General features: G+C 43.4%; 2 protein-coding genes and 3 non-coding genes across 5 annotated transcripts; all 5 read left to right on the top strand.

Moving 5' to 3' along the window:
- Positions 1 to 390: 390 nt before the first annotated feature.
- LOC125295920 (importin subunit beta-1-like) lies at positions 391 to 7751 on the top strand. Its single transcript, XM_048245506.1, has 4 exons — positions 391 to 787; positions 1914 to 1972; positions 5398 to 5580; positions 7611 to 7751. Exons 1-4 carry the CDS (start codon positions 748 to 750, stop codon positions 7749 to 7751), a joined length of 423 nt encoding a protein of 140 aa, XP_048101463.1. The 5' UTR covers positions 391 to 747.
- Positions 7290 to 27018, top strand: LOC125296349 (importin subunit beta-1). The gene is made up of 19 exons (XM_048246225.1): positions 7290 to 7302; positions 8449 to 8601; positions 9751 to 9810; positions 10065 to 10154; positions 10427 to 10537; positions 11566 to 11667; positions 13082 to 13306; positions 14519 to 14710; positions 15964 to 16094; positions 16423 to 16570; positions 17173 to 17244; positions 19139 to 19283; positions 20037 to 20119; positions 22262 to 22369; positions 22839 to 22982; positions 23987 to 24092; positions 25361 to 25475; positions 26253 to 26414; positions 26970 to 27018. Coding segments are annotated over exons 2-19 (2091 nt in total). The 5' UTR covers positions 7290 to 7302; positions 8449 to 8505; the 3' UTR covers positions 26971 to 27018.
- Positions 23580 to 23723, top strand: LOC125296940. Its single transcript, XR_007193900.1, has one exon. It is a non-coding gene; the product is annotated as a small nucleolar RNA SNORA79 (small nucleolar RNA).
- Positions 24534 to 24677, top strand: LOC125296942. Its single transcript, XR_007193902.1, has one exon. It is a non-coding gene; the product is annotated as a small nucleolar RNA SNORA79 (small nucleolar RNA).
- Positions 26673 to 26816, top strand: LOC125296941. Its single transcript, XR_007193901.1, has one exon. It is a non-coding gene; the product is annotated as a small nucleolar RNA SNORA79 (small nucleolar RNA).
- Positions 27019 to 27995: the final 977 nt, after the last annotated feature.

Genomic DNA, 27995 nt, shown 5'->3' with positions numbered 1-27995 from the left:
CAACTGTGCACCGATGTGTGTAGGCCTATTCAGTTTGTTTTATTTTACGGAAACAAGCAAGAGAACACATCAAGTTGCCTAATGTTATAGGGAAGCGCCAGAGATTGCTGAGATTCTCTGAAGGTTACGTCACACGATGCGAATAAACCGTTTCCATCAACTTTATTCGCATTATAGGCTACCTTATGCGCATCGAGAGTTAATCCACCCTACTCTAGCGAATCAAATATAGATGCGCATTAGGATTTTTGATGCGCATTTCACGTGTTTCCAACCGGGATTTCTTATTCGAATAGATTAAATGCGCATTAGGAAGTTGGATGGAAACACGCTAATTGTTACACCTGTAACCTGCCCTGTGCTCCATATGGCCTGTGAACTAGTCCATAAGTGCGGGGGCGCGCACAAGGGGAGGAGGTTTTATCTGCTACTGCGACGGCGCGTGATATCCTTCCGCGGGAGTCTAGCGCGCGGCCCTTTCCCTCCCGACAACACAGGATGAGAACAAGCAGCATTGCTGCTTAGAGACCTTTTACCTTAAGCAATTAAAAATAGTACATCGGCAGTGTAACCCAACAGCTGTGGAATATTGGGCGTTTGTGTTGTTTCTTCTCTTGGCACTGCTTAGCGTTGCTTACTTTTTGGCACATCGGTTGAACACTGAAGAAATATAATCCGGTTTGAGTTGTGCGCGGCAATCTAACTAGCCAGCTAGCGACTACTTCTGTGAAGAGTGGCTGGGACAGAATGGAGCTGATAACAATCCTCGAAAAAACTGTATCTCCAGGTAAATTATACGACAGCTTTTACTTGATTTTGGCATCATCTACATGTGGGGTGTGGGTGTGAGGCGTTAGTTACTTGTCATAATTGTGGTTAATTTTGTTCACGTACAAAAAGTTGTAATTCAAAAAGAGGGAGGGGAATGTCTTGTTAGCAAGGCGGCTAACATTAAGGCCTGTTCATTTAGCGGATGCGGCATCGGGGTGTGCATGCTAGCTGGAGAAACACGTTTGTTGGCGAACTTGTTGTCCGTGGATGAATCATGTCCATGTGAACTAATAAGTAATGGCATTATTATCACCATTAAGGCAATAGACATATTTTTCACTTACGATAAAGTGGCATTAAATAAAGAATGTTTGCCGGCTGTGCTGTTTGTGGTTTGATGGCACTGGTTAGCTAGGTATGGTCGACCAAGCTGGCTTTGAAGGCTAACGCCGCTAGCCAGGATGGCTAGGCAGCTAGGGTAACTTGATGTTACTTCGCCACTCGCTAGCTTGCTGACAAGCATGAACTTAAGGCGGTGGGAACATTTTGAATAGGCCACTATACTAGGAGCAGACATTGGTCTATTATTTGGTCACGTACACGAAATCATTTTATTATTCTTATCTGGAGTTTTAACAGATTCAATGCCATATCGAGCTGCCCATTAACCTCCAGACTTTGAGTCGTTGAGTTCAGTCTAGCCGGCTAATTCTCACATTGCTTGACGGCATTAAGGTAGCATCATCAAGAGTGCTAACTCTTAGCTGACTAGCTGTCTATTACGCAAAGTTAGCGTGGTTGCGCGCTTCTTGGTTATTGGTAGTGGTAAGAAAAGTTAAGAACGTCGTCTTCATATTTAACTTTAATATATAACTCGCACATGTTTCACTTGAACTATTGAATTCAAATGTAACGTTAGCTGGCTGAATCGATAAAGGTAATCTTCACTAAAGCAATTTTGTACTTGGTACAGGTAAACGCAAGCGACCTCGAGCTAGCGTGTAACGTTAGCCAGCATGGAATTCCATAGCAGCAATGTCGTGTAGCCATGCATTCAGCTAGAATACGTTACTAGCTAAAATGTGTTGCTTGCAGGCGCTTTTAGGGAGTACCGTTAACGTGTTCTCTCAAATATTTTGCAGATCGGAATGAGCTGGAGGCGGCACAGAAGTTTCTGGAGCAGGCGGCAATTGAAAATTTGGTAAGTGAGAAGCTAATTTTTGCATTTAGCCTTATCTGTGATGTTTATTCGGCTGACTGGTCACATCTATCGAACTCTGGCGCCAGAAAAGCATTGGTGGGACCGGTCGGAAGCACCCGGCGTCTGTGTCGGGGCCCTTTTTACAGCCCCCACCACATTCTGGCAGCTTCACACCGCGGCTGCCTGGAATGAATGAAGAGCTTACGTTTGCGGCCCACGATAGCCAGCTACACCCATATTGCTGTCTGTCTCCCACCGTGATCTTTCTAGACGTCATCCCGATATGAGCTTACTGAAACATGCATAACCTGGATCGATATATACTTGCATGGCGAGTTAGGCGCAGGCAGTAACTTGCCTTTATATCGCATAGGTTTTACTGGAGGAATTTGTGAGAATACGTCGATTTTGTTGTATGCAGCAGACTATCAGTGGAATGGATGATCTCGTTCAGAAATCACACACAGACAAGTTCAAACGCAAGCGGATCAAGTCAAGTGTTCCTTGTCCGCATGGCATGTGGGTGATATATAATTGATGGTCAAAATCATTTTCGTAGACTAAGTTGACCATTAACGATAAAGTGATCGTTTAATTGCAAACATATTTGCTGTTCATAGACAAAAGAGCAGCTGTGTTCTCAGTATTGTCTTTAGTTAATTTAACACTATTCGTGGTAGTGAACATAATCAAACATATTTTGTGCTTGGTATTGAGTAGTGACTACCAACATTAGCTGGTGCTTTTTCCTGGGGAGATTGGAATCACTTCAAAAGGGCGCACCCAGAAACCCATTGACCCCTGTCTGAACCTCCATAGTCCTCAACTCTGAACCCTCCATAGTCCTCAACTTTTGTTCTGTAATCAGTTAGACCCCTTCAATCAAGCAAAGTATGCCTTGTCTATATTAGTGACCTCAAATGTAGCTGATTTTTCTGGAAGGTGTTGTCTGCTGTTGGCAGTGAAGTGAATTACAGGTCACTTACCAGCATCTACTGTGATCATCACGTGTTTTGATGACAGTGTTTGCTTCATTTTTTTCTTAAAGGGGTGGAGCAATATGAGGTTATGGGTATACACATTGGTTTCACATTTGCCCAAACAGTACGTTGTCACGTGTCAGCCACTGTCACAGGAAATGCTAAGCCAAGAGGGGTATGCAATTAGATGCCTCCTACCTTTACCTCAGGAAAATTGGGATAATGATAGACCTGCCCTCGTGTGGAAGTTGGAGAATAATCTAAACGTGGAACAATTGCGATGGCCACTAGCGTGGTCTAAAAGGTGCTAAGAATGATCTGAACATGGTAAACACTTGCCAGTTGCACGAAATGGCCATTGAACTGTGTATGTTTAAGATGACAATTCCCACGTGTGTACATACTGTTTACAACTTTGAAAGTCATAAAATGAAGCCTAAATGTATACATGCTTATACCTGGCAGAGAGTGTTCCTACTGCTCAAGTTGACATTGCTGGGTCAGATTAATATCCATTACATGGTCACTGAGTTATCACATATGTTGACAGTGATTTTGCGTCATCAACAGAAACTCAAAATCCTATTTATTCCCTGCTTGGTAATTGTATCAATATTTCGTCTGGTGTTTGATTTTGGACTGCAGGACTGTGAATCAGCAGCATCAGAAGTGACGTTGTGTAGTTGCTTTATCCATCTATTTAAAGTAGTATCTTATGCTTGTCTGTGCCATCTATGTATTAGCGTGGTGTGTTGAGGCTAGGGATGAATTTAATAAAAAAATAAAATAAATCCCCCCTAGGAGGATTTCTTATTAGAAAAGCCAGTATATACAGTTCTATATTATTAATTGGTGTATTGATTAGAGCTGATTGATTTGGGGAAAACATCTATTTGTGATCGATTTTTCTGACATATTGGATTTTCTGTATAATTTGTGAAAGTACTGTTCAAATTCAGTTCAGCATTCACTATACTGCATATAATACGTTTTAAAAATGATGTAATGAAGCATCACGTATTAAGAGCGCATTGAAACAACTGCTCCATCCTCTATTCTAAAGAAGGGAATGAAAATATACAAATTGTTTCCAAATGTCTAAGTTGGGCCACTTCTGATTGGTGAGCCTGACTCCCTCACACAAAGAGGATGTGGATTTAAGAACCATAGATGTGCATAATTAACCATTGCATCTGAGTCACAAGCTGCAAGATTAAATGCAGCCTTTGCGCTTTGCAAATTGCATTACTTAAAATTGTGGTTTCGTTTAAAAATCAATTAAATCTTTTAGCCCTAGAATCAAAGATGCCCTCAGTGGTTGTCTAAGCCACTCGCAGCATCTCAGCATCCCGTCTCCTCCTCGGAAAGGATGGAGACTGAAATCTTATCTGATCAAAAATGAACGAACTGTGCCACATAAGGACATCGATTTAAAAAAAATTGTGTGTTTTTTTTAATTTATATATATATATATATATATATATATATATATAAAAAAAAAATGGAAGCTAATGGCTGCAGTGTACCCTGGAATATGCGGTGTGTGTGATGTTAGACTTTTGCATATAGCCTGACGAGCCAGACCCAGATTAAAATGTAGGGTCTGGGCACTCACCGTTCGCAGTGCTCAGTCCGAGGGGCGGGATAATCGGTTGTCTTTCAAATTTCCTCTGCACGCAATAGGACAGCGTTATGAGTCCCATGGTTTCCCACCAGCGGAGCTAGTTGGCTAGTTCAAACTTTTGCCAACTTAATAAAAGCTTAACTCGTGTCGCACTGTTAGCCAACAGCAACATTATCTTATTTGTTTTCAAGTAGCAGGGATTTCAAGCCGAACCGTTGCAACTCTGCCATCAATCATTATGTTAAGCCCGCCTAACTACTCTATACACGATTTGATTGGCCTGATGGAAGTTACATTTTTCGAGCTCACAAGCCAACAGAGTTGCTAGACTAGCCCTGGCAGCAAATGTAATTTAAAAAAAAATAGCCTAGAAATCTAGACGCACCCTAGCGGCAGCAAATTACATTGTTTTTACATAGATTTCTAGGCTATTTTGCATAAGCAATCTGCTTCAGCAGATGGATACTGCAGTTATCCGTGGTGTCATTTGGGCAGCCGTGGCCTACTGGTTGGCACTCTGGACTTGTAACCGGAGGGTTGCAGGTTCGAGCCCCGACCAGTGGGCCACAGCTGAAGTGCCCTTGAGCAAGGCCTCACTGCTCCCCGAGCGCCACTGTTGATGCAGGCAGTTCACTGCGCCAGGATTAGTGTGTGCTTCACCTCACTGTGTGTACACTGTGTGCTGTGTGTTTCACTAATTCACGGATTGGGTTAAATGCAGAGACCAAATTTCCCTCACGGGGTCAAAAGAGTATATATCCCATCCTATCCTATCCTCATGTAACCCAGTCTCATAAGTCTCCCCCTTCCTCTCTCTCTAGCCCACGTTCCTGGTGGAGCTGTCCAAGGTCTTGGCCAACCCTGGTAACACACAGGTAGCTCGAGTCGCCGCCGGGCTGCAGGTGAAGAACTCCCTAACCTCAAAGGACCCAGATGTGAAGACGCGCCATCAGCAGAGATGGCTGGCCATCGATGCCAACGCCCGCCGGGAGATCAAGAATTACGTAGGTGTCTCCTTTCATCCCTCTGCAGACCTCCCCCTGAGCAACCTCTTGCTTTCTGCTTGTTTTATATACATTTGTTGGCTTTCTCTCTGTTTCTCTCTTTTCCTGCCTCTCTATTTTTTTCTATATGTGTCTCCTCTCATCCTGTCTCTCTTCCCTGTCATTCTTTCTCTCTCTCTCTCTCTCTTTCTCTCTCTCTCTCTCTCTCTCTGTCTCTCTGTCTGTCTCTCTGCATTGTTGTATTTCATTCCCTAGTGTTTGAAAGGATAATACTTGGCTGAAGAGAGGCAGGCTTAATAAGCTTTAACACAGGCTGTTCCCACAGTATCTGCCTCCTGTGAGCTGAACTGCACTGATATCTGTAACCTCTGGCCCCAACCCTATTTTAGTTCAGTTCTCTCCCCGCTCCCTGTCATTTTTGACTTCTTGTGCGATAAAACGTGTGGAAGTTGTTAGGCATTGCTCCCTTTCCCACTTTTATCCTCTGTGTTTATTCTAGCCTCTGCATCCATCTCTCTCTCTCTCCCTCTTGCTCGCTCGCTCGCTTGCTCTTGTGCGCTCTCTCTCCCCCTCCCTCTAAGCTAAGTTGATCCTGTCCACTGCAGCCTCTGAGAGATCCCACCACTTGTTCCTAAATAGCCCAGAGCCGCCATCCATCCCCCTCATATTTGTGTGTCTCTGGTCTGGAGCCTTTGTGGGTGATGAACTTGAGTGTGTGTGAATGGCTGGAATGCTGAAGCTGCAGCCCACTGAAGGCTGTGGTTCCAGACGTCTGGTGCAAAGATCTAATTCTCTATTCCCCTCTTGTTTTTTTTTTTTTTTTTGATCTCTCCCTCATCCTTTCTGTTTCTCTCATTTCTTTCTCTCACCCATGCATTACTCACTTCCTCCTGACATCTCTCCTGTTCCTTTGCTTTCATCTTCCTCTTCTCCATCACTCCATTGGCCCCTCCCTCTCTTCATCCCTTCCTTAATTCCCCCTCTTCCTGACCTCCCCCCACTACCACCATCTTTCTTTCTCTTCTCTATCCCTACATCTTGCTCCCTCTCCATCCCTCCATCTTTTCCCTCTCCCTCCATCCCTCCATCTTTCCCCTCTCCCATCTTTTCCCTCTCCCTCCATCCCTCCATCTTTTCCCTCCGTTTCATTCCTTCTTTTTCTGCGTCCATCCCCTCCATCTTTCAACCATCCATCTTTTCCCTCTCCTCCGTTTCCTCCATCTTTCTGTCTCCCATCCATCATCTTATCTCCCTCATCTTTGCCCCTTTCCCATCCATCTTTCCCATCCATCCCTCCATCTTTCTCCCTCCATCTTTTCCCTCTCCCTCCATTCCTCCATCTTTCTGTCTCACATCCCTCCATCTTTCTCCCTCCATCTTTTCCCTCTCCCTCCATTCCTCCATCTTTCCTCCATCCATCTTTCTCCCTCCATCTTTTCCCTCTCCCTCCATTCCTCCATCTTTCTGTCTCCCATCCCTCTATCTTTCTCCCTCTATCTTTGCCCCTTTCCCATCCATCTTTCCCATCCATCCCTCCATCTTTCCCCCCTCCCCCCATCTTTCTCCCTCCTGCCAGACCCTCCCTTTCTCCCTCTATTCCCAGTCATCCATCTTTCCCTCCAGATCCCTCAGCCTTTCCCCTCCCCAAACCTCTCTGGAGTGCTGCAGACCCTAGATCTTTGCCCCTCCACTTGATCCCAGTCATATATCTGCCAGGACATTTGCGGCATCCATCATCTTCAATTTTTAGAAATCCCTAAGCTTTTTTTTCTATAGGGACATGTCATCTTTTCCTGAGCACATGAAGGAGTCCACCCTGGACATCCCTCCATCTTTCCCCTCTCCCATCTTTTCCCTCTCCCTCCATCCCTCCATCTTTTCCCTCTCCCTCCATTCCTCCATCTTTCTGTCTCACATCCCTCCATCTTTCTCCCTCCATCTTTATTATTATTATTTCTGTATTATTCTATCTTTTCTCCCCCCATTATTGTCAATGTTCCATCCTCCATTATTCCCCCACCCATTGACAGGTGCTGCAGACCCTGGGCACGAAACTGCACTGCCCAGTCAAGGCCCCTGCGGCAGGTCTCGCCAGTTCCATGGGCACAACCAGTGGTTTCTTGTCCCCAGCTGGTGGCCAACTACTAATGAGCACAAAGGAGTCCATCTGAGGATAATTTACATTGTACGGCATCTCGTTCAATTTATGAGATGGTTTTGGTGGTTAGTTATTATTATTATTATTATTATTGACCCATTATTGTCAATGTTATTATTGACCCATTATTGGTGCAGGCCTGAACCTTTTTATCCAAAAGAGACTTCCCAAAAGCCACAAGATAAACAGTTGATATCTAAATTTGTATCTAAATTTTGCATCAAGGATCTCACTTTTGCTGACTAGCTTAGCAATAGCTATAGAACATTGTTTGGTGTGTTTGTGCTGACGCACTCGCATTCCTAGCGGCTGAAAGTATATTACGTGCTGCCTGTTATGGTGGTGATTCTAAGGCCCCAGGCCAGGGAGTTGTCCTTAGAGAATGACTCATCACATCATGCATTTCATGCAAATCATTTTGAAACACACACACTCACACGGACACCGCTTTATCTCTTTAGATATATCCACTGTAGACATATTTCACTGAAGTGAAATTTCAGAGTCGGAGCTTCAAAAAATTAGAGATTAATATTAAAGTTGGATTTATGTTAGATTAAAAAAAAAAAGAGGCAGAAAATAACAGCAAGTGTTGTCTAAGTCTCCAAATAGGCAGTCGCAGAAGCCAAAAGAGACATCTTATTCACATAAATCCTGTCTGCTCTTCCTGATTGTGTCATTTCTGCCTTGTGATTGGTCGGCTCCCGCAGGACCCAGAGCAACTCCAGGAGAGCGCCAACCAGATCCTGACGGCCATCATCCAGGGCATGCGCAAAGAGGAGCCCAGCAACAACGTCAAGCTCGCCGCCACCAACGCCCTGCTCAACTCGCTCGAGTTCACCAAAGCCAACTTCGATAAAGAGGTATGCACTCCCTAGTTTAATAATCAGATTCATCCATGCTCAACTCGCTCGAGTTCACCAAAGCCAACTTCGATAAAGAGGTATGCACTCCCTAGTTTAATAATCAGATTCATCCATGCTCAACTCGCTCGAGTTCACCAAAGCCAACTTCGATAAAGAGGTATGCACTCCCTAGTTTAATAATCAAATTCATCTATGCTTATCTTGCTAGAGTTCACCAAAGCAAGGCATGGACTCCCTAATTTCATTAAATGCATTGTGCCAAATTGGGATCCAGCTCACCAGACTAGGCTCCCAAAACCAACCGGTGCATTCAAAAATCTAAGTCAGCCATTAACATTGAACCATTAATGTGTAGCATTTCATTTTTTTTAGCCTAGGGTCATCAGATTAATCAAGGCAATTTGGACATTAGGTAACAGCTCACTTCAGTGAAGTTCACTAAACCTAAACCAACCCCCTTTAATCACCGTATGCAGTTAACAAGAGCTACCTCGACCATCAACCTATTTGGTAGCCTGTTCTGGCCCAGCAACGGTCTACAAAACGCACTCCCCTCTTCCCCCAAAGGAGAGTGTAGAAAGCTTGCCGATCTTCCCACTCTGGCCTGACTAAATGGTGGTCTAAGTGCCCCCCATACACACATGCACATACACACAGCATTTAAAACCCTTTTATTCCCGAGCCGGTCGGTGCAGAGTTACTTCCTCAGAATATCCCATGACCTTCACAATGCGCCCACTGCACTGCTTGTTGTAGTGGGGAGAATGTTCCGGGTCTCTTATCTGGGTCAGACGTGCTCCGGCTCTGTCCCTGTGGCGGCACATTGCTGGGGCCATTCCTCAAGCCTGTGCAGACTGCAGGGCCTGGGAGGCCCCCGCCATGTGTAATGTGCCATCTCTTAATGCTGCTCGTAGTCACCGTGTAAGCAAATGTAGATTTCTTTTCATGGAAGAAACGTCAATTAGCAAAATGTAGAAGTGCTTGTTTGTGTTTGTTTTTGTTTTTTTTCAATGGGATGCTCAAGTAGCTCTTTCTGTATGTAGATTGCTCTTTTAGCGGTTTCTGATTTGATTTAGTCATTCAGAAAGAGCTGTCTTTTCCCCTCTGTGGAGCGGTTTTCACATGAAGCATTTTCTGTTCTTTCAGACGGAGAGACATTTTATAATGCAGGTCGTCTGTGAAGCAACACAGTGCCCTGACACCAGAGTAAGTACTCGAGTCGTTCCCCCTTTAAGCTGTCTTAATGCCTGCCGATAGGAAGTGTTCCTCTTCTGAAGCCAAGCAATGAATCCTTCAGACTCAACAGACTTTATGTATTGAGACAATGCTTTGAAACCAACATTTGATGAGGTCTGTGAAATACCTTTGCTGTCTGATGCCCCCAGTCCAAACAAACAGGACCCTTTGTGATGAAATGTGTGTGAAATATTGATCGTTGCTGTGGAAATGTGATCCTGCAGGTACGGGTGGCTGCCTTACAGAACCTGGTGAAAATCATGTCCCTATACTATCAGTATATGGAGACGTACATGGGTCCTGCTCTGTTCGCGGTGAGTAGCTGTGTGTGTGTGAGAGTCTAGTCCTCTTGCAATTATCAAAAAACTATAGTGTATGTAGATAACAAACATGCATGTTATTGAACTGGATCAATAATAAAAAAAATCTAAAAAACATTCTGTACATTTTGTATAATATGACCATATCTTGGGTGTCTCACGTGGAATGGTAATGCAGCGCGTGTTTCCGTCTGCCCAAACTAATTGTGTGTGTAATGCAAGCATGAAACCGGAGTAGGCAACCCTCTGTATTCATCTCCTCACAGATCACAATAGAAGCCATGAAAAGTGACATTGATGAAGTTGCCTTACAAGGAATTGAGTTCTGGTCCAACGTGTGTGACGAGGAGATGGACTTGGCCATTGAAGCTACGGAGGTGAGTTGGGTAGGAAAACTAAGCTCAGGCTTTTCTTATTCTCATGGAAGTCAAGATATTGAAAATGGATGAGGGCTTATTTTTTATTCAGCTGATATGAGTCTTGTGTATAAAGAATTACTCTACACTGTGCTTTTGAACTGATGTGTTGCTTAACAACAACTGCAGAACACTATTTCTAGAGCTTTATCTAAATATAGAGTTGTGCAGCAGTAAATATGCAACTCTTTTCTGCTGTGGTGTGCTTCATTTAGCGTTCTTGTTAGCTGATTAACTCATTGAGTGCCAAACGTAATATTACGTTTTTCCTTCCCATGCGTTGAGTGCCAAAAACGTAATATTACGTCTTTAGCTTTTTTTTTTAATTACAAAACTAGACACTCTAACACACCTTATATGTGATTTTGGGAACTCTGTGATGTATGGAAATGAGATATATGACGATCGAAAACTCATGAAAACGCACAATCTGGACATTTTATCATAACTCGTTTGCCGCTTTGGGTTGAATCAGTGACTCATGCACGTCAGCTCAAAACCAGGCCATTTTCGTGGGTCTATCACTAGGTGGCAGTCTCGCCAGGTCACTTCCCGGAAACTTTACAGGCAACACTTCATATTTCGACGTTATATCTCCATTTTGATGAAAACTAGCCACTGTTTAGCTTGGGATTTCTCAGGAACAGAGGCGTGTAGAAATACACGGTTTGCACCCACTGAGAGCTTAGTCTCACCTTTCAAACAAGCCATTGTATGTGTTCATAGCTATAACACAGAATATGCTGTGGGCTGTACAAAAATCACCAACAATGGTCTAGATTGCTGGCACTCTAGGACAAAGCTTCCGAAAACAGCTTGGCATTTAATGAGTTAATCTAACCATAACGTTGACTGAAAGTGTTCTAGCTGTGGTTGGTGTCATAACTATTTATACAAATGAGGAATTAAAAAAAATAATGTGTGTTTCTGTTGTTGCTTAATTTATGTATTCCTTCTCTGTGAACTGTAACCGACCCACTGGTTTCCAGGCGTCGGAGCAGGGCCGTCCTCCGGAGCACACGAGCAAGTTCTACGCCAAAGGGGCCTTGCAGTACCTGGTGCCCATTCTCACTCAGACGCTCACCAAGCAGGTATGGCAACCCAAGGCACATTAGCCCTCTCTTGCAGCTATTGCCAAGCAGGTATGGTAACCCAAGGCACATTAGCTGGTACTATAGCTGGTATTCCACTGATTGGTACCTGCTCAGCTCGGCTCAACTCAACTTCTTACTAAGCTGATATCAACTTTTAGGAGCGGCCGTGGCCTACTGGTTAGGGCTTCGGGCTTGTGACCGAAGGGTTGCCGTTTCAATCGCCGACCAGTAGGAAAAATGTGTAAGCCCCAGTGAACACAAGTCATCCAACTGTGATCATTTAGTGTGAGTGTATTTGAGGGATGCAGAATGCTATTTGATTTGACCTGATCTGCTTTTTAAGTGGGCACTGCAACTCCTGGCGCTTTCGGTGTTCACAACTGTGAGCAGTTTAGCCATGTTGATGCCATGTCCTCAGATACTAGGCCCTGTTATGTAATGACCAGGGAGGGAGTCCTGGCTGTTTGCTGTAAGAGGAAGTGTGATTCTCGCTGTGTGTGAACTGGAACAGCCCCCCCATAAATAGGCAGGAACGGCATCAGGTTAAGGGCTGTCGCTCAGAATTCGGGTTGAAATTAGCAGAATGTTAAGTCCATGTAGAAGGGGGGTGGCGGGGGGGTCATATACTGTGCAGCTGTCTGCACGTGTGTTGTTCTATGTGGAAGCTTGCCGGGGGGGGCGTCTTTGCTGTGGTCATGTGAGTGTGGCCTGCAGCCCGTTTCACTCTTAAAGGGGTTATAATCAAAGGGCTCTGCTGAATGTACAACTGGTATGTAGGAGAAGGGAAATGATTCTCCCGGCTTGAATGTACTTATGGCCTTAATGATGCATCATCATTGTGCCGTGTTGAATTGTATGTCCATAGCCTTGTTGTCCTGCATGAAAGGTGAAGGGTCATAGCCTTGTTGTCCTGCATGAAAGGTGAAAGGTCATAGCCTTGTTGTCCTGCACATGTGAAAGGTCATAGCCTTGTTCCTCAGCGGCCCTTTTCCTCACCCCCTCTTGTAGTAAAGCGGTCTAATTATCGCCTGTGCTAATTGGTCTTCAATTAGCACACTGACACAGTTCTAGCAGCAGCTGGTGCTTAGTTATGTCACAGTGGGACGTGCTCTTCAGGAAGGCTTACAATGCTGGACACAGTTTGTTTTGAGGTGGTTTCTTCCCTGGTGGTTTTCTTTAAGAAAAAAGAGAAGCAAGTAGTGCATTTCATATATAATCTGTTCTGTGCAATTAATTTTTTTCCAAAATTCTGCCCCCCTACCTCTCAGTATACCACCCGAATGAGCGATTACAATGACTGAGACTATGGGAACCTGTGTAAATGTAAAGCTGAACATATTTCCTAGAACATTCTCCTTTCCTCCATGTGATTGTTAAACGGTCTCTTCCACCTGCTCCCCCTCCGGCGCAGGACGAGAATGACGACGACGACGACTGGAACCCGTGCAAGGCGGCGGGCGTGTGCCTGATGCTGCTGGCCACGTGCTGCGAGGACGACGTGGTGCCACACGTGCTGCCCTTCATCAAGGAGCACATCAAGCACCCCGACTGGCGCGACCGCGACGCCTCCGTCATGGCTTTCGGCTCCATCCTCGAGGGCCCCGAACTCAACCAGCTCAAGCCCCTCGTCATCCAGGTTGGTCATTCCTTCATTCATTCACAGTGTTTCCCATACATTGACTTATGGCCACCTTACACCACACAACTTTGACAAGGTTTGGGAAAGATTCTTGAAAGATTGTAGTCTTTTAACTAATAACCCCATTCAAACGTTACAAAAGACTCCAATCTTTCAAGAATCTTTCCCAAATCTTGTCAAAGTTGTTTGGTGTAAGGAGGCCATTATTTGTGGGGGCCCACCACAATATCAACATTGACCACCACACAATGATATTCCAGGTTATGCTAAATTGTGCTTAAATCTGGTTAGCATCATAATCATGCTGTGCTAATTTGTTAAAAACTATTGCATTCAAGTTAATTCTGCAAACCAACCACCACAAATGGAAATAAATTCTCTGGGAAACACTGATTCATTCATTCATTTGTTCATGTATTTATTAATTGTTGCTATGTAATGAGGAGGGGATTTTGACATGAACGCAGATGCAGACACATAGTTGGGGGAATGCTGACCTTAAAGCACACAGCGATGCCGACTGTCTTGAGTCCTGTTGTGCTGCCTGTGGGTGGGGGATTATTTCATTCTATTTATTTATTTATTTTTAATTGAGATTATGTAGAGAAATGGCCCTAACTCAAGCCCCTTGTGATTTGCGTATCTGAATACCACCCACCAGTATGCTCATAAGCAGATTACATACAGTGAAGCAGTGTGAAGGTCACACTATGAAAAGTCTGGTCAGAGGCCAGTATGTGCAACCAGCTTAAATTCAGTCATCCAGGAAGCTGCAGGAGAGGAGTCATTGTACAGACATAGAAACCGAAACGGCCTGAAACCACAGAAACCACAGAAACCTGCCAACCCACTGCTATCAGACGCAGGGTTCCCGCGGATCCTTAAAAAGTCTTAAATACAACTTTCGGTTGTTAAGGCCTAAAAAGTTAGTAGCACATGGTTGGTACGGGTGGCACATGGTTGGTACGGGTGGCACATGGTTGGTACGGGTGGCACAGGGTTAGTACATGTGGCACAGGGTTAGTGCAGATGGCACAGGGTTAGTACATATAGCACAGGGTTAGTGCAGATGGCACAGGGTTAGTGCAGATGGCACAGGGTTCACAGGGTTAGTGCAGATTGGAGGGACATGCTTGCTGTAGCGTCTTGCTCTCTTTATTCCGTCATCCATTTTAAATCCCTCGGTTTCCTGCCTCTGCCTCTGCCTAGGCCATGCCCACGCTGATCGAGCTGATGAAGGACCCCAGTGTGGTGGTGAGGGACACCACGGCCTGGACGGTGGGGCGCATCTGCGAGTTGCTCCCCGAGGCGGCCATCAACGAGGTGTACCTGGCGCCGCTGCTGCAGTGCCTGATCGAGGGCCTGGGCGCCGAGCCCCGCGTCGCCTCCAACGTCTGCTGGGTGAGGAGCAGGACGCACACACACGAACACACACATCACACCACACCACATCACACCACATCACAAACACATCACAACACACACCTATTAAAGCCCCTGTACGAGTGCCATCCGACAAAGTGTGTGAAGTCCTCTTATCACATACATACTCACATGCATACTCTGTTGGGTGCGGAGCAGGCAAGGTGTAAGCCTTGTCTTACACAGATACTCACGCCAGTCGTGTATATACACAACACCACACTGACTACAAATATGTGTGCACATACACAGCATCCGTCATAATATGCACCATCATATTCTTGGGTGCAGAACCCGCCAACTACATAATGCACCAGCTGTATAGGGAGGGAAAGTGAGATCCTGCACCCCTCCTGGTTTCCTTCCTGTTGCGTAAATTGTTTACGTGTGATATCCCATATCAAAAATTGCTGAAATTAAGTTTAGGTTACCAGAATCTGTGGAGATTCAGTAGAGATCACCCCCAAGCATATGATATGAAAGATATTCCACTAACTTGTATGTGGATTGAGATTTTTTTACTAAACGTCTCCAGTAGGGGGCGATGAGATTACTTTCTCTCCTTATGCAGAGGAGTGGCTACAGTCATGTGGTGGCGGCAGCGTAGTGGTTAAGGAGCTGGGCTTGCATGCTATAGCCTGAAGGTTGTGGGTTCGATTCCTGGTAGGAACTGATGGCTGGTCTATGAGGAGAAACCATGCACCACGCTGATGCGATGATGTATAAACCTAATTACAATCTGAGACCTGCAAGACACACATTTTAGAAAAGGATGACTGTCATATTGAGTAATTTGTGTTTTTTGTGCTATGTATAATTTTGTCATTAGATTATTTAATATAAGTAGGGGTATAAGAAAACACCTGAGAAATACAGTTCAGTATCGCAATATTTTATTTGGCGATACTGTATCAATTTTCAAAAACATAATTAATTTAATTAATATATTTGTATTAATTTATTTTTATTAAGAGTTTACATGCAAGCACTTTTTGTTATTGACATGGGTAGTACTGTACTTTGTACTGAATTGTTTACCTTAAATAAACTTTTTATTTTTTTTACTAACATTTTATGCACAAGATGGTGTCTATTATATCAGTTTTTCTAAAATTAGACTTAACGCATCCTATGTTGAAAGAAGCATTCCATACCTACATCCAAGGTCTTCAGTTAGTCGTCAGGCTTCCGTCTACCCGTCTGACGTCATGATTTCCCATGATGCCTTGCAGGCGTTCTCCAGCCTGGCAGAGGCGGCGTACGAGGCCACCGACGCGGCCGAGGAGCAGGAGGAGCCCGCAACCTACTGTCTGTCCTCCTCCTTTGAGCTCATTGTGCAGAAGCTTCTGGAAACTACAGACAGGTGTGTGTGTGGGTTGGTGTTCAGCCTGTCTGTCTGTTCTGTAATGCTAGAGCTTGCTAGAGGAGGATTTGGGGGTGGGGGTGGCGGCATGTCTGGTCTGTGATGAGAAACCATGCACCACTCTGAAACACTGATGCATTACATTACACGTTTTCTGAGACCTTGTATGACATGAGCGCTATGAATACTCCAGCATATCCATCACGTCTCTCTTATCGGCCTTCCTATCGGGACTCCTTTTTCCTTACTCTCCCCCAGTGTCGTCACAATGTCTTAATACTTTCTGAAGTGATGATAAATGTTATTAAATGGTCCCCCGCGTCTCCAGACCGGATGGGCACCAGAACAACCTGCGCAGCGCGGCCTATGAGGCCCTGATGGAGATCGTGAAGAACAGCGCTAAGGACTGCTACCCCGCCGTGCAGAAGACCACACTGGTCATCATGGAGAGGCTGCAGCAGGTCCTGCAAATGGAGGTCAGTCACACACACACACACACATACACACACAGTGAAGGTGGGGCTTAGGAAATGCAAGAGCTGGCTAAACTTAGCTTGTAACGCAATGTAAGATGTATACTGACCCTTTTGTCCACACACACACACACCCTAATTACTGAGATGATCATAGTCCAAGCAGAGGTAATGGTGTCTGATGTCTGGTCTATGAGGAGAAACCATGCACCACGCTGATGCAATGATGCATAAACCTTAAAGAAATCTGAGACCTTCAAGGCACACAGTTTGAGAGTTCTGACCAACAGTGACCATAGAGATATTTGGTGAACATTCCTCATATCCAGTATCCCAGCCTGAGATCAGTGTTCTTTAATGGAGTACGTTTTAGTATTACTTTTATAGGTACTAAATGTATTTATGTGTAAGTTAAAGCCTGCGGTGCTATACAGTGATGTCCGTAGAGCTATGAAGTGTGCTTATGTGCACTGTGTTGCATCACTATTAAGCCAAAATGATGCGTCACATTTGACCAGGTGACCGCGGCGTGAGTGTGTATATTATATGGGGGATGGTAGAATGTGATCTTTTAATGTTCTAATGTGTGTGGTCTTCTCTCGCAGTCTCACATCCAGAGCACATCCGACAGAATCCAGTTCAATGACCTTCAGTCGCTGCTCTGCGCAACTCTACAGGTGTGTGTGTCCAGCTTCCCATTACTTCCCCAACCAAGTTATTTCTGGTCTATGATGAGAAATCATGCACCACGCTGATGCGATGATGTATAAACCGAAATATATATGAGATTTGTATAAACATTTATATATATATTTATATATCTTAAAAGCCTTATTTCTTGTACTGCGGGAATTTCAATAATGCTTTTTTGTACGGTTTTGGTTAATGGCGGCGGAAAGAAACTTATATATATATATTTTGGTGTTGACAATATATATATATATATAATTGAAACAATAATGTCTTAATGAATAATATTAATATATATAAAATAATATTAATAATAATAATAATAATAATAATAATAATAATATTGGAAAATAACATATAATTATTTGTGGCAAAATCAGACCAATAATAATAATGTTAATAATAATAATAATAATAGACCAATAATATAATAAGATAACCAATAATAATATTTGTGCTTAATAACCAATAATAATAAGAATATTATGTAATAATGGCCAATTATAGATAATAACCATTTGCATTGATCAATAATAATAATAATGGCCGGGCATACCAATTAATATATGAATAATAACCAATATTTTAACCAACCAATAACTATAATAATAATAATAATAATAACCAATAATAATAATAATAATAATAATAATAATAATATTTTAACTCTAATATAATATTATCATCAAAAATATTTGACAATAATAATAATATTTGTGGAATATATGTAATAATAATAACAATATTTGTAAAAAGAATAATAATATGTAATAATAATTTTACGTGTAAGAATAATAATAATAATAATAATAATAATAATGGCGTGAATAACCAGCAAATATTTTTGTGTAATATATATGTATAATAATAATACAATATCTGTTTTCATAATAACCAATAATGCCAGATAATAATAATGTAATAATATAATATGTAGACCAATAATAACCAATAAAGATAATATATTAATAATAATAATAATATACAATAATAATATATAATAATATGTAATATATGACCAATAACCAATAATAACAAATAATAATAATAATAATATTAATGATGTGATAATATTAAGACCAATATGTGAAATATATTAATAATACCAACAATAATAATAATATTTAACCAAACCAATATAATAACCATTAATAATATTAATAATAATAACAACCATTATTATTAATAGTTTGTAATAAGATAATAATAATAATATTATGTAATAATAATAATAATAATGAATATTCTCTCAGATAATAATAATAATAATAATAGTAATATTATGTGTTTCAATAAGATAATATAATAATAAAACCAATAATCTCAATAATAATATTAATAATAATATGAAGACAATGTAATATTTTTGCTTTATAATATAATGTATGTAGATAATCTCTCAAAAGACAATAATAATAATAATAATAATATGGCTTAATAATAATAATAATAATAATATAATTGAATGTCTTCATGTCTTGAATATTAATCTCGAATAATAATCTTCTTGAATAATAATAATATATATGTATAATAACAACCTTGTGTAAAATATATAATATATAATATATATATATATATAATATATTAATATATATATATATGTTCTAAAATAATAATATATCCGTAATAATAATAATAATATATATATATATGCTCATATTAATATATATATAATAATATATATATAGCCAACAATAATGGTATAAAACCAATAACTTGTATAAAATATATGTCTCTTTATGTCAAACCATATATATAATTGTCGAAATAATAATATATATCTCTCTCTCTCTACCTATCTCTCTCTCTCTCTCTCTCTCTCTCTCTCTCTCTCTCTCTCTCTCTCTCTCTCTCTCTTCCCTCCCTCCCTCCCTCCAGAACGTGTTGAGGAAGGTACAGCACCAGGATGCCCTTCAGATCTCGGACGTGGTGATGGCGTCTCTGCTACGGATGTTCCAGAGCACCGCCGGGTCGGGAGGCGTCCAGGAGGACGCTCTAATGGCCGTTAGCACGCTGGTGGAAGGTAACACACACACACACACACACACACTATACCACTGACAGACTGCATAATCCAAATCCAATTACAGTAGTAGTGTCTGTCTGGTCTATGATAAACCATGCACCACGCTGATGTGATGATGCATAAACCTTAACATAATCTGAGACCTGAAAGCTTCAACAATTTACTAATCACCCTATGAAAACCACACACACTTCATCTGGGGATGCACACGGCTGTGCTGGTGGACGGCAAGTTTCACACACACCACTCTCATGGCAAACTTTCGCGCCGCACACACACTTTTTTTGGGCTTCAGGACGATGAGCCCATGGTTCTCATAATTGCCACACCAGCATTGTGTACACACACACACCATGGGTGCATTGTTGCGGCAACGCACAATGAACTTCACACATTACTCTTAGACATGTGGTTGCTTATTGTGGAGATACATAAGGGGGTTTCCTTGCCAAAGAGCCACTGGTATGAGAATGGTATGACACGCAGGCAGGCGTGTGCCACACAGCCTCGTTATTAACACTGCATGCCAGCTTTGAAATATGATCTGGGTTAGGAACTTCCATAAACATACTGGTAGGGAGATATTTCTCACTATGCCTTCGTGTCGATTTGTAACATACGCACACACACACACACACACACACACACACACACACACACACAATGGTCTTGGTCTGTATCTTCATTTTCAATTATTAACTGAATCTCCTCCGTCTTATCCCTGGTCTGTCTGTCTCTGTTCTTTTGTAGTTCTGGGCAGTGACTTTTTAAAATACATGGATGCCTTCAAGCCTTTCCTGGGTATCGGACTCAAGAACTATCAAGAGTACCAGGTAGGTTATCCTCCCCCCTCTCATTCTCACTCACACACACACACACACACACACACACCTTTCCCTCCCTTTTGTATTTCACCAGGGAATAAACTGGAACATGTCTGGTCTGTGATGAGAAATCATGCACCACTCTGAAGCACTGATGCATAACCTACACACGGTTTCTGAGACCTTCTATGACATGAGTGCAGAATCAGACACATTAGCAATCAGGCCAGGTCATGAAGGGGACCCCAACCCGAGACCTATGCTGCGGTCATGGGAAATGGGGGGAACCCCAAACGAGCAAAAAATAATCTATGGTCTGGTCTTAGTTTGTCAAGATAACTCGTGCAGGAACCTAGTGCCCTGATTTACTAGTCTTGCAATCACCACAACTACAACCAGGCTTTCTTCTGTTGTGACTACTGGGATTAAGCATATGCTGTTTAATGACATGGTAAATCATTTACTGGTGGTGTGATGTGTTTGCATTCTTGATGGATTGCATTTGCAGTAATTTATATTAGCTTTTGAATCTTATCAATCTTGATGTGAGGGATCTCATGATTTATTTGTTTAAGTCATATCAATAGATAAAGTTAATTTAAGGCTTAAAGATAGCATTCAAACTGCAGCAAGATGGTTCAAACTGCAGCACCTCTGCTGCCTCTTACGTGTGACTCTTTGGCTATAGATACTAAGTGTGCAGAAATGGTTCCTAATAGCTGCTCCAAGTACTCACTAACTATCCTATTAGCATTAGCTTCCTATTAGCATAAGTTTTGGCCAGGTGCAAGGCTGCGTCCTCCTGATTAATGGCCCTCCGGGAGGACCAGCCCTCATGACCACCTCTTCACACCTAATGGCCTCCTCACACCAAACAACTCTGAGAAGATTTGGGAAACATTCTTGAAAGATTGGAGTCTTTGGAGTAAAGTTTGAATGGGTGACATTCGTTTAAAACATTCCAATCCTTTAAGGATCTTTCCCAAATCTTGTCAATGTTGTTTGGTGTAAGGAAGCCACACAAGCCTGAATGAGGGCTCTATTAATGTAAGGGGTCAGCATAGATTAGGTGTTGCTTTAGAGAACCATGTTGTTTCCGGACTTGATCATGTGAAGGGTTGTTTTTCTGAAGTAGAATGGTCCCATGTTGGGTTAACAGTTCAGCATAGTCTGGAACACAGCACACTCTGCAAGCTGTGGCTCAGTTGAGACTTAAACCCAGTATGCTGTGCTGAGTAATTAGACGCCTAGTGGTGGTGTTAATCTATACATCTGTCGTGTCATGTCTATATAAAGGAAATTCAGCATAAAGTTTGAATCGTTAACATTTTCAGGCACGCTTTCTTGCACATTTCTCAGTATTCATATTTAATACTATGATGCAAACCTGTATTCAAAATAGCGATCACCCTCAAACCAGACCCACCTTGTCCCGAGCTGACCTTTGACCCCATACACAACTGCTCCAGCTTGGACGCAGCAGGGGGACAGGGTGCTGTGGAGGCCTTAGCATCTGTCTCACACAACCAGCTAGCATGCTATGGAGGCCTTAGCATCAGAGACACAGAAACAGAGAGAGAGCTAGGATGCTAAGGGGGCCTTTGCATCTGTCACACACACACACACACACAGGAATAGTGAAACAGTTGTGAATCAGAATCATCGCGGTATACACATACTGTGTATTATGTTCATTAATATTTTGTATCTTGTGTATAACTTCTCTAGGTTTAGTTTTCATCTCCGCCGTCTCTCAGGTGTGACTCTTTGTCTATAGGTACGAGGTGGGAGGGAGTAGCGGCCCCAAGCACCCAGAAACTCTCCTATTAGCATAACATTAGACCAGGTGCTAGGCGACGTCCACCTGATTAACGACCCTCCAAGAGCATCTGCCCTTGTCACCGCCCCTTTACATCTATTCCATATTGATTGGTTGAAACTAGAGGCCACTCCCCCCCTTTGTTTGTAACATACTTAAGCTCAGGTAATTTCTCTGAGTTAGAGATGCGCTTGGTGAAGCTTGTCACTGAAAGAATAAAAGCCTGCCTCTTGATTGACCATCATCCTGCTGGTCTCCAAACATCTGTGGTACTAGGATATGGGCATCAGTAGGCAGAGGTCTCACACATCTCCTGTGCCACGTGTCCGCAGGTGTGTCTGGCTGCCGTGGGGCTGGTCTGCGACCTGTGCCGAGCCCTGATGACCAACATACTGCCTTACTGTGACGAGATGATGCAACTGCTGCTGGAGAACCTTGGGGTGAGTGACTGGACTTCAGACCTTGCAGAACCTTGACTTCCTTCCTCCATCACTCCTGTGTGCTACTGCAGTCTCTTATCAGCAGTTAGAAATGATTTGTGTTCAGTTTGGCCATCTTGGATGGATGTGTTTTTAAACTAATGCAAATCGACCAATTTAAAGTGTAAAAAAGGGTGTCTGACACCAGAATAGTGGTCCAACAGGACAAAATGTTTAAAATGAAAGTAGAAAACCAGTTGGACTGCAACTATGATGAAATTAGGGAGTGTTCTTTGATGATGAAATTGTGGAATGGTTTTGTTTGCCTTGGTGTCTGGTCTATGATAGAGTTTGAGTGCGTTTTTGGGATTCAGGAGAATCCATGTCATGAGTCTGTTATGGTTTCAGTGATGTGAATGTGATTTGTGTGCCGCTTCACATCAAATTGTGTCTCCCTGGCTGATGTTTGACTGTTGTGTCCTTTGTGCAGAATGAGAATGTGCACAGGTCGGTGAAGCCCCAGATCCTCTCCGCGTTCGGCGACATCGCTTTGGCCATCGGCGGAGAGTTCAAGAAGTACCTGGACATCGTGCTGGACACCCTCCAACAGGCCTCTCAGGCCCAAGTGGACAAGGTACAGAAGCCCCCCCCTCACATTTAACACTTAGGCCAGTCTGTTCCCATCCCTGCCTTCGTTAGCGCAGTCACCTCACCCTGTCTCTGTCCACCACGCTTGTTCTCACCTTTTTGTTCTTTCTTTCTTTCTTTCTACCATGCTTGTGCTCATCTATTTCTGCTCTCTCTCGCTCTGTCTGTCTGTCCCTGTGCTAGTCTTCCAGTAGTTCCACTTAAAGTAGTTTCAGTTCCTTTTAAGGAAGTTCCAGTTAGAGGAATTCCGGTGGTTAATGTAGAGGTCAGAGTAGTTCCAAATGCACCTATATTCTTCCTATCTTGCATCTGCTCCTTTGAAGTTAGTTTATTCTTAATCGGCCAGATCCTTTGTGTGTGCTACAAAATAAAGGTCTCGTCCACGCAGAGTAGCAATACTCAGGAGGTACTGCTAAGACTTTTTTTTGAAGAATAGTGCATTGGTACTCGGGGAGTACTGCTTGTTGACTCGCTTGTCCACATCCTCCTGTCTGTCTGTGCTTCCTTACACCTGCTGTCAGCCCTTGACTTTCTCTTGTCCTGCCTGTGCGTACACTGCTCCTCCAACGTCCCTCTTTCATCCTGACGACTGTTCCTCCTGCTGCTCTAAGCTTTGGCATGTCAGGATTTTAGGTCGTCACAGATCAAACAGGGCCTATTTCACCCAGTGTGCAGCAGGCAGCAGGGCTGCCTTTTTTGCACTCTGGTTTTGCGGGACCCAACACACAACACACAACGCGCAAAGTGTATCAAAGTTGTATAAAACTTGTTTTGTTTTTTTTTGCACTCCATTTTAGCTACATGTCAAAACGACAAACACAAACCCTTTCATAAAGTTATCAGCTGGTGTGTAGCATAACTTGTAAAGCAAAACCTCTTTATGCTATGAACGTCCTGCACCTATATTTAATTTCAGTCAGTTTCTCCCTGACCTACATTGTTTAGTATTCCTAGGAAGCTAATGGAAGTGTGTGTGTGTGTGTCCTCCAGACGGACTATGACATGGTGGACTACCTGAACGAGTTAAGGGAAGGCTGTCTGGAGGCCTACACGGGCATTATCCAGGGCCTGAAGGGAGACCAGGAGAATGTGCACCGTAAGTACACCACGCGTCATGGGCTCTCCGCTCCCAGAGCCAGGCTACAGTCCTGGTGCCCCTGTGTCATTTGGCATGAATAAATGGCATTTCTTGTGAATTGTTTGTATGTGAAAGTAGTCAAGTAGGTTTGTTATTGCACTAAGTATGTTCCTTTGTGCGGCTTTATGTGAGCAGTTTAGTGCCACATGCCAAGCCTCCGTTTGGGGCCCCATTGCCCCACTCAAGACCTCGAGTGTGCGCTGCGCCATGGTAACTGTGCACGGTGTCCAACCTGATTATGCTGCGCATATAATCTTGTGTTTGCACCGTTTTATATGACATCTTACCGATAACATTCTCAACTGGTCTGTGTTTTGTTTCCTTGATTGTGCAATGATCATGCGCAATCTTGGGCACGATAAGAATGTATTACACAGACGGGCACATTCTGCGCTTTACTGACGACTGTTCCTCCTGCTGCTCTAAGCTTTGGCATGTCAGGATTTTAGTTCGTCACAGATCAAACAGGGCCTATTTCACCCAGTGTGCAGCAGGCAGCGGGGCTGCCTTTTTTGCACTCTGGTTTTGCGGGACCCAACACGCGCAAAGTGTGTAAAACTGTTTTTGTAATTCATTTTTAAAGATGTGACCTAACAACCACCACAAACGAATGCTCTTAGGGAAACTCCATTCTGTCGACAGCCTAGGGTCTATTTTTGGATGATTGTTTTCGTTCGGGACCAAAATGACATCAATCGGTGCAGTTTCGAGTAAGATGGGAGTATCCATGACTTAAGCCATTAACTAGGCTACACATTACACGTGTGTAGTTTGTCTCTGGCACCAAATCTATGCTGTATGCTATTCAGAACTCACCGATTGATGTTTTGTTTCCAGATGAAAACGTATCATCGACAAATAGACCCTAGGTTGTTGTCAGAGTGCCGATTCCCTAGTTGGTATGTGTGATTCCCTAGTTGGTATGTGTGATTCCCTAGTTGGTATGTGTGATTCCCTAGTTGGTATGTGTGATTCCCTAGTTGGTATGTGTGATTCCCTAGTTGGTATGTGTGATTCCCTAATTAGTATGTGTGATTCCCTAGCCATCAGCTGGTCTGTGGCTTGACTTATAAATCTTCAATTTCTCCCTGACCCATGCTGTGGAATATTGTTAAGTTGCATTTTATCTAACTCTTTTGTAATGCATTTCCCTAATGCATGTTAGTAATTGTTCACCGGGCATGGCGGGTGTAAGTGACACTCTCTCCTGTGTTGTTGGTTTTCAGCGGATGTGATGCTGGTCCAGCCCAGGGTGGAGTTCATCCTCTCCTTCATCCACCATATCGCAGAGGACGAGGACCACTCCGATGGGGTGGTAGCCAACGCTGCCGGACTCATAGGGTAAGGCTGTGTGTGTGTGTCTGTTTTTGAGGGTAAATAAGTGGGAAAGTGAGACGTTTTGAAAGTGAGAGGTTTTACCTAGATCATGAAGTGTGACCTCTGTGTGTGTGTGTGTGTGTGTCTAGGTATATGTTGTTTTGTTTTTTTTTTGTCTGTTTCTCTGTGTATAGGGGTGAATGAGCATGACCTTAAGAGTAGGAACCTTAGTAGGACTTTAGACCAGGAAGTTATTGTCCGTGTGTGTGCGACACGCTTCTCTGCAGCAGGAAGTGTTGGAGGAAGAAGCGTGTGTGTTAGAGGAAGTGTGTTTAGCAGCCTAATCTCCATGATCATATTTTTTTTTAATTATTAAATTCTCACCAGTCCTCTAGTAATACACCCATTAGTGGTCTTGGAAAAGCTTGACTACATTTGCAGATTTATGCAGAAAATCTTGCAGCAATTTAAGCTACAGGTGTTTTTAACTAGTTGAGCGTGTGTGTGGTACATTAATGTGTTCATGTGGGGGGGTATGTGTGTGTGCAACATTTTGTCCTGGAGTGTGTATCCTTTATCTGTGTGTCTGCATACTCTAACCCTCTGTGTGGTGTGTGTGTGTGTGTGTGCGCGCACTAACTAACCCTCTGTGGTGTGTGTGCGCACACTAACTAACCCTCTGTGTGTGTTCTGACGTAGTAGTGTGTGTGGGAGGATATATGAACGTGTGTGTATGTTGGGGGGGATATATGAATGTGTGTGTGCACTGACTAACCCTCTGTGTGTGGTGTGTTCTGGCAGAGACCTGTGCACGGCCTTCGGCAAGGACGTGATGAAGCTGGTTGAGCTGCGGCCCCAGATCAACGACCTGCTGACTGAGGGCCGGCGCTCCAAGACCAGCAAGACCAAGACCCTCGCCACCTGGGCCACCAAAGAGCTACGCAAGCTCAAGAGCCAGGCCTGGTACGTCTGACACACACACACACTTAGAGAGAAACCACACAGACTGGAGAGCCAGGCCTGTTGTGTCCAATACAACACACAGTAACGGCATGCAAACACTTGTACTTCTCTGTCTATGCGCCAACCATTGTGAAACAGGTGTGTTCAAATTTGCTGAACATTTGTTCAAAGATGGTAGATCACATTGTGTTTGAGGTGGTAAGTCATGTTATGTTCAGCATGGTCATGTTTAGCATGATCTTCTAGCTGTGGGTCTCCTGACGACTGTTCCTCCTGCTGCTCTAAGATTTGGCATGTCAGGATTTTAGGTCGTCACAGATCAAACAGGGCCTATTTCACCCAGTGTGCAGCAGGCAGCGGGGCTGCCTTTTTTGCTCTCTGGTTTTGCGGGACCCAACAAAAAAAACCCAGAATGAATAATAAATAAATTATCCATAAAATAGACCCTTGGAAACTCTTGTGGGGAGGTACTGCGAGTTGCCTTCATCGTATGTTTTAGGAATGTGATTATTTAGGTCACTGAAATTAATCCCCCTTCTCTCTCTTCCTTTTCAGATTAGATGCTGGTTGGGGAAGTTGAAGAAAAATTCCTAAAATGATAAATGAAAAAAACACCCCACTGGAATTTCTTCTGTCTTTTGCCCCCCGCTGGGGCAAATGCAGGAATGAAGTGTGTGCCGAGATGAGAGTGAGAGTGTGAGCGAAAAGCGAAGAGAGAGAGAGAGAGAGAGTGAGAGAGTAAGCGTGAGCGAGCGAAAGAGAGCGAGCGAGCGTGAGGATCGACATCACACCACCTTCTGAGTACAATTCCAGCAGTCGCCGGCAGAACCGTGGAGCCCCCACCTCTACCCAACCCCCCGAAAATTACTCCTCCACCCCTGACCACCTCCTCTGCGACCTGTGGACTAAAACTTTGACCTGACGACATGGACTCCAAACCGGAATGCTGTAGCTGGCTAGTTCTCTAGGACTCTATTCAAATGATTATTAGTCCCAACAACAGGATTACCCGAGTAGGAAAAAAAACAAACAGGGAAAAAAAAAACTAACAAACTGCCAAAATGTGGTTTCTTTTGCAAAAAAAAACAACAACCAGAAGGACGTGACTTATTTTCTGCTCTGTGAGAGCTCTGAGGACTACCATATCTGTTCTGCATTATTTTTTATTTCCCCGCACTTTTTTGTTTTCCTTATTCTTACCCAGCACTATCCTCGGATGCAGACTTTGAACAGGAATGGTCCAATAATTCTGACATTTATCAGAGCGTATCTATATCGGGACTTAACCATTAGGCAAAATGCAATCGTTCGGCACCAGGAAGGATGCAAGGCCCAGGCTCACTGCTGGAGAAGGGGACAGACGGCAAGATCGAGCCGTTGATTGTGATCGAGTGTGTATCTTGTATGAGTGACGAGGGAGGGATTCGCTGTCTCTTCCCCTCCCATTTCAGAGAGAGAGAGAGAGAGAGAGAGAGAGAGAGAGAGAGAGAGAGAGAGAGAGAGAGAGAGAGAGAGAGAGAGAGAGAGAGAGAGAGAGAGAGAGAGAGAGAGAGAGAGAGAGAGAGAGAGAGAGAGAGAGAG

This window comes from Alosa alosa, chromosome 6 (assembly GCF_017589495.1).
Source record: "Alosa alosa isolate M-15738 ecotype Scorff River chromosome 6, AALO_Geno_1.1, whole genome shotgun sequence".
In the NCBI taxonomy this organism is placed as follows: domain Eukaryota; kingdom Metazoa; phylum Chordata; class Actinopteri; order Clupeiformes; family Clupeidae; genus Alosa; species Alosa alosa.
This window is presented reverse-complemented; position numbering and strand designations above follow the sequence as displayed.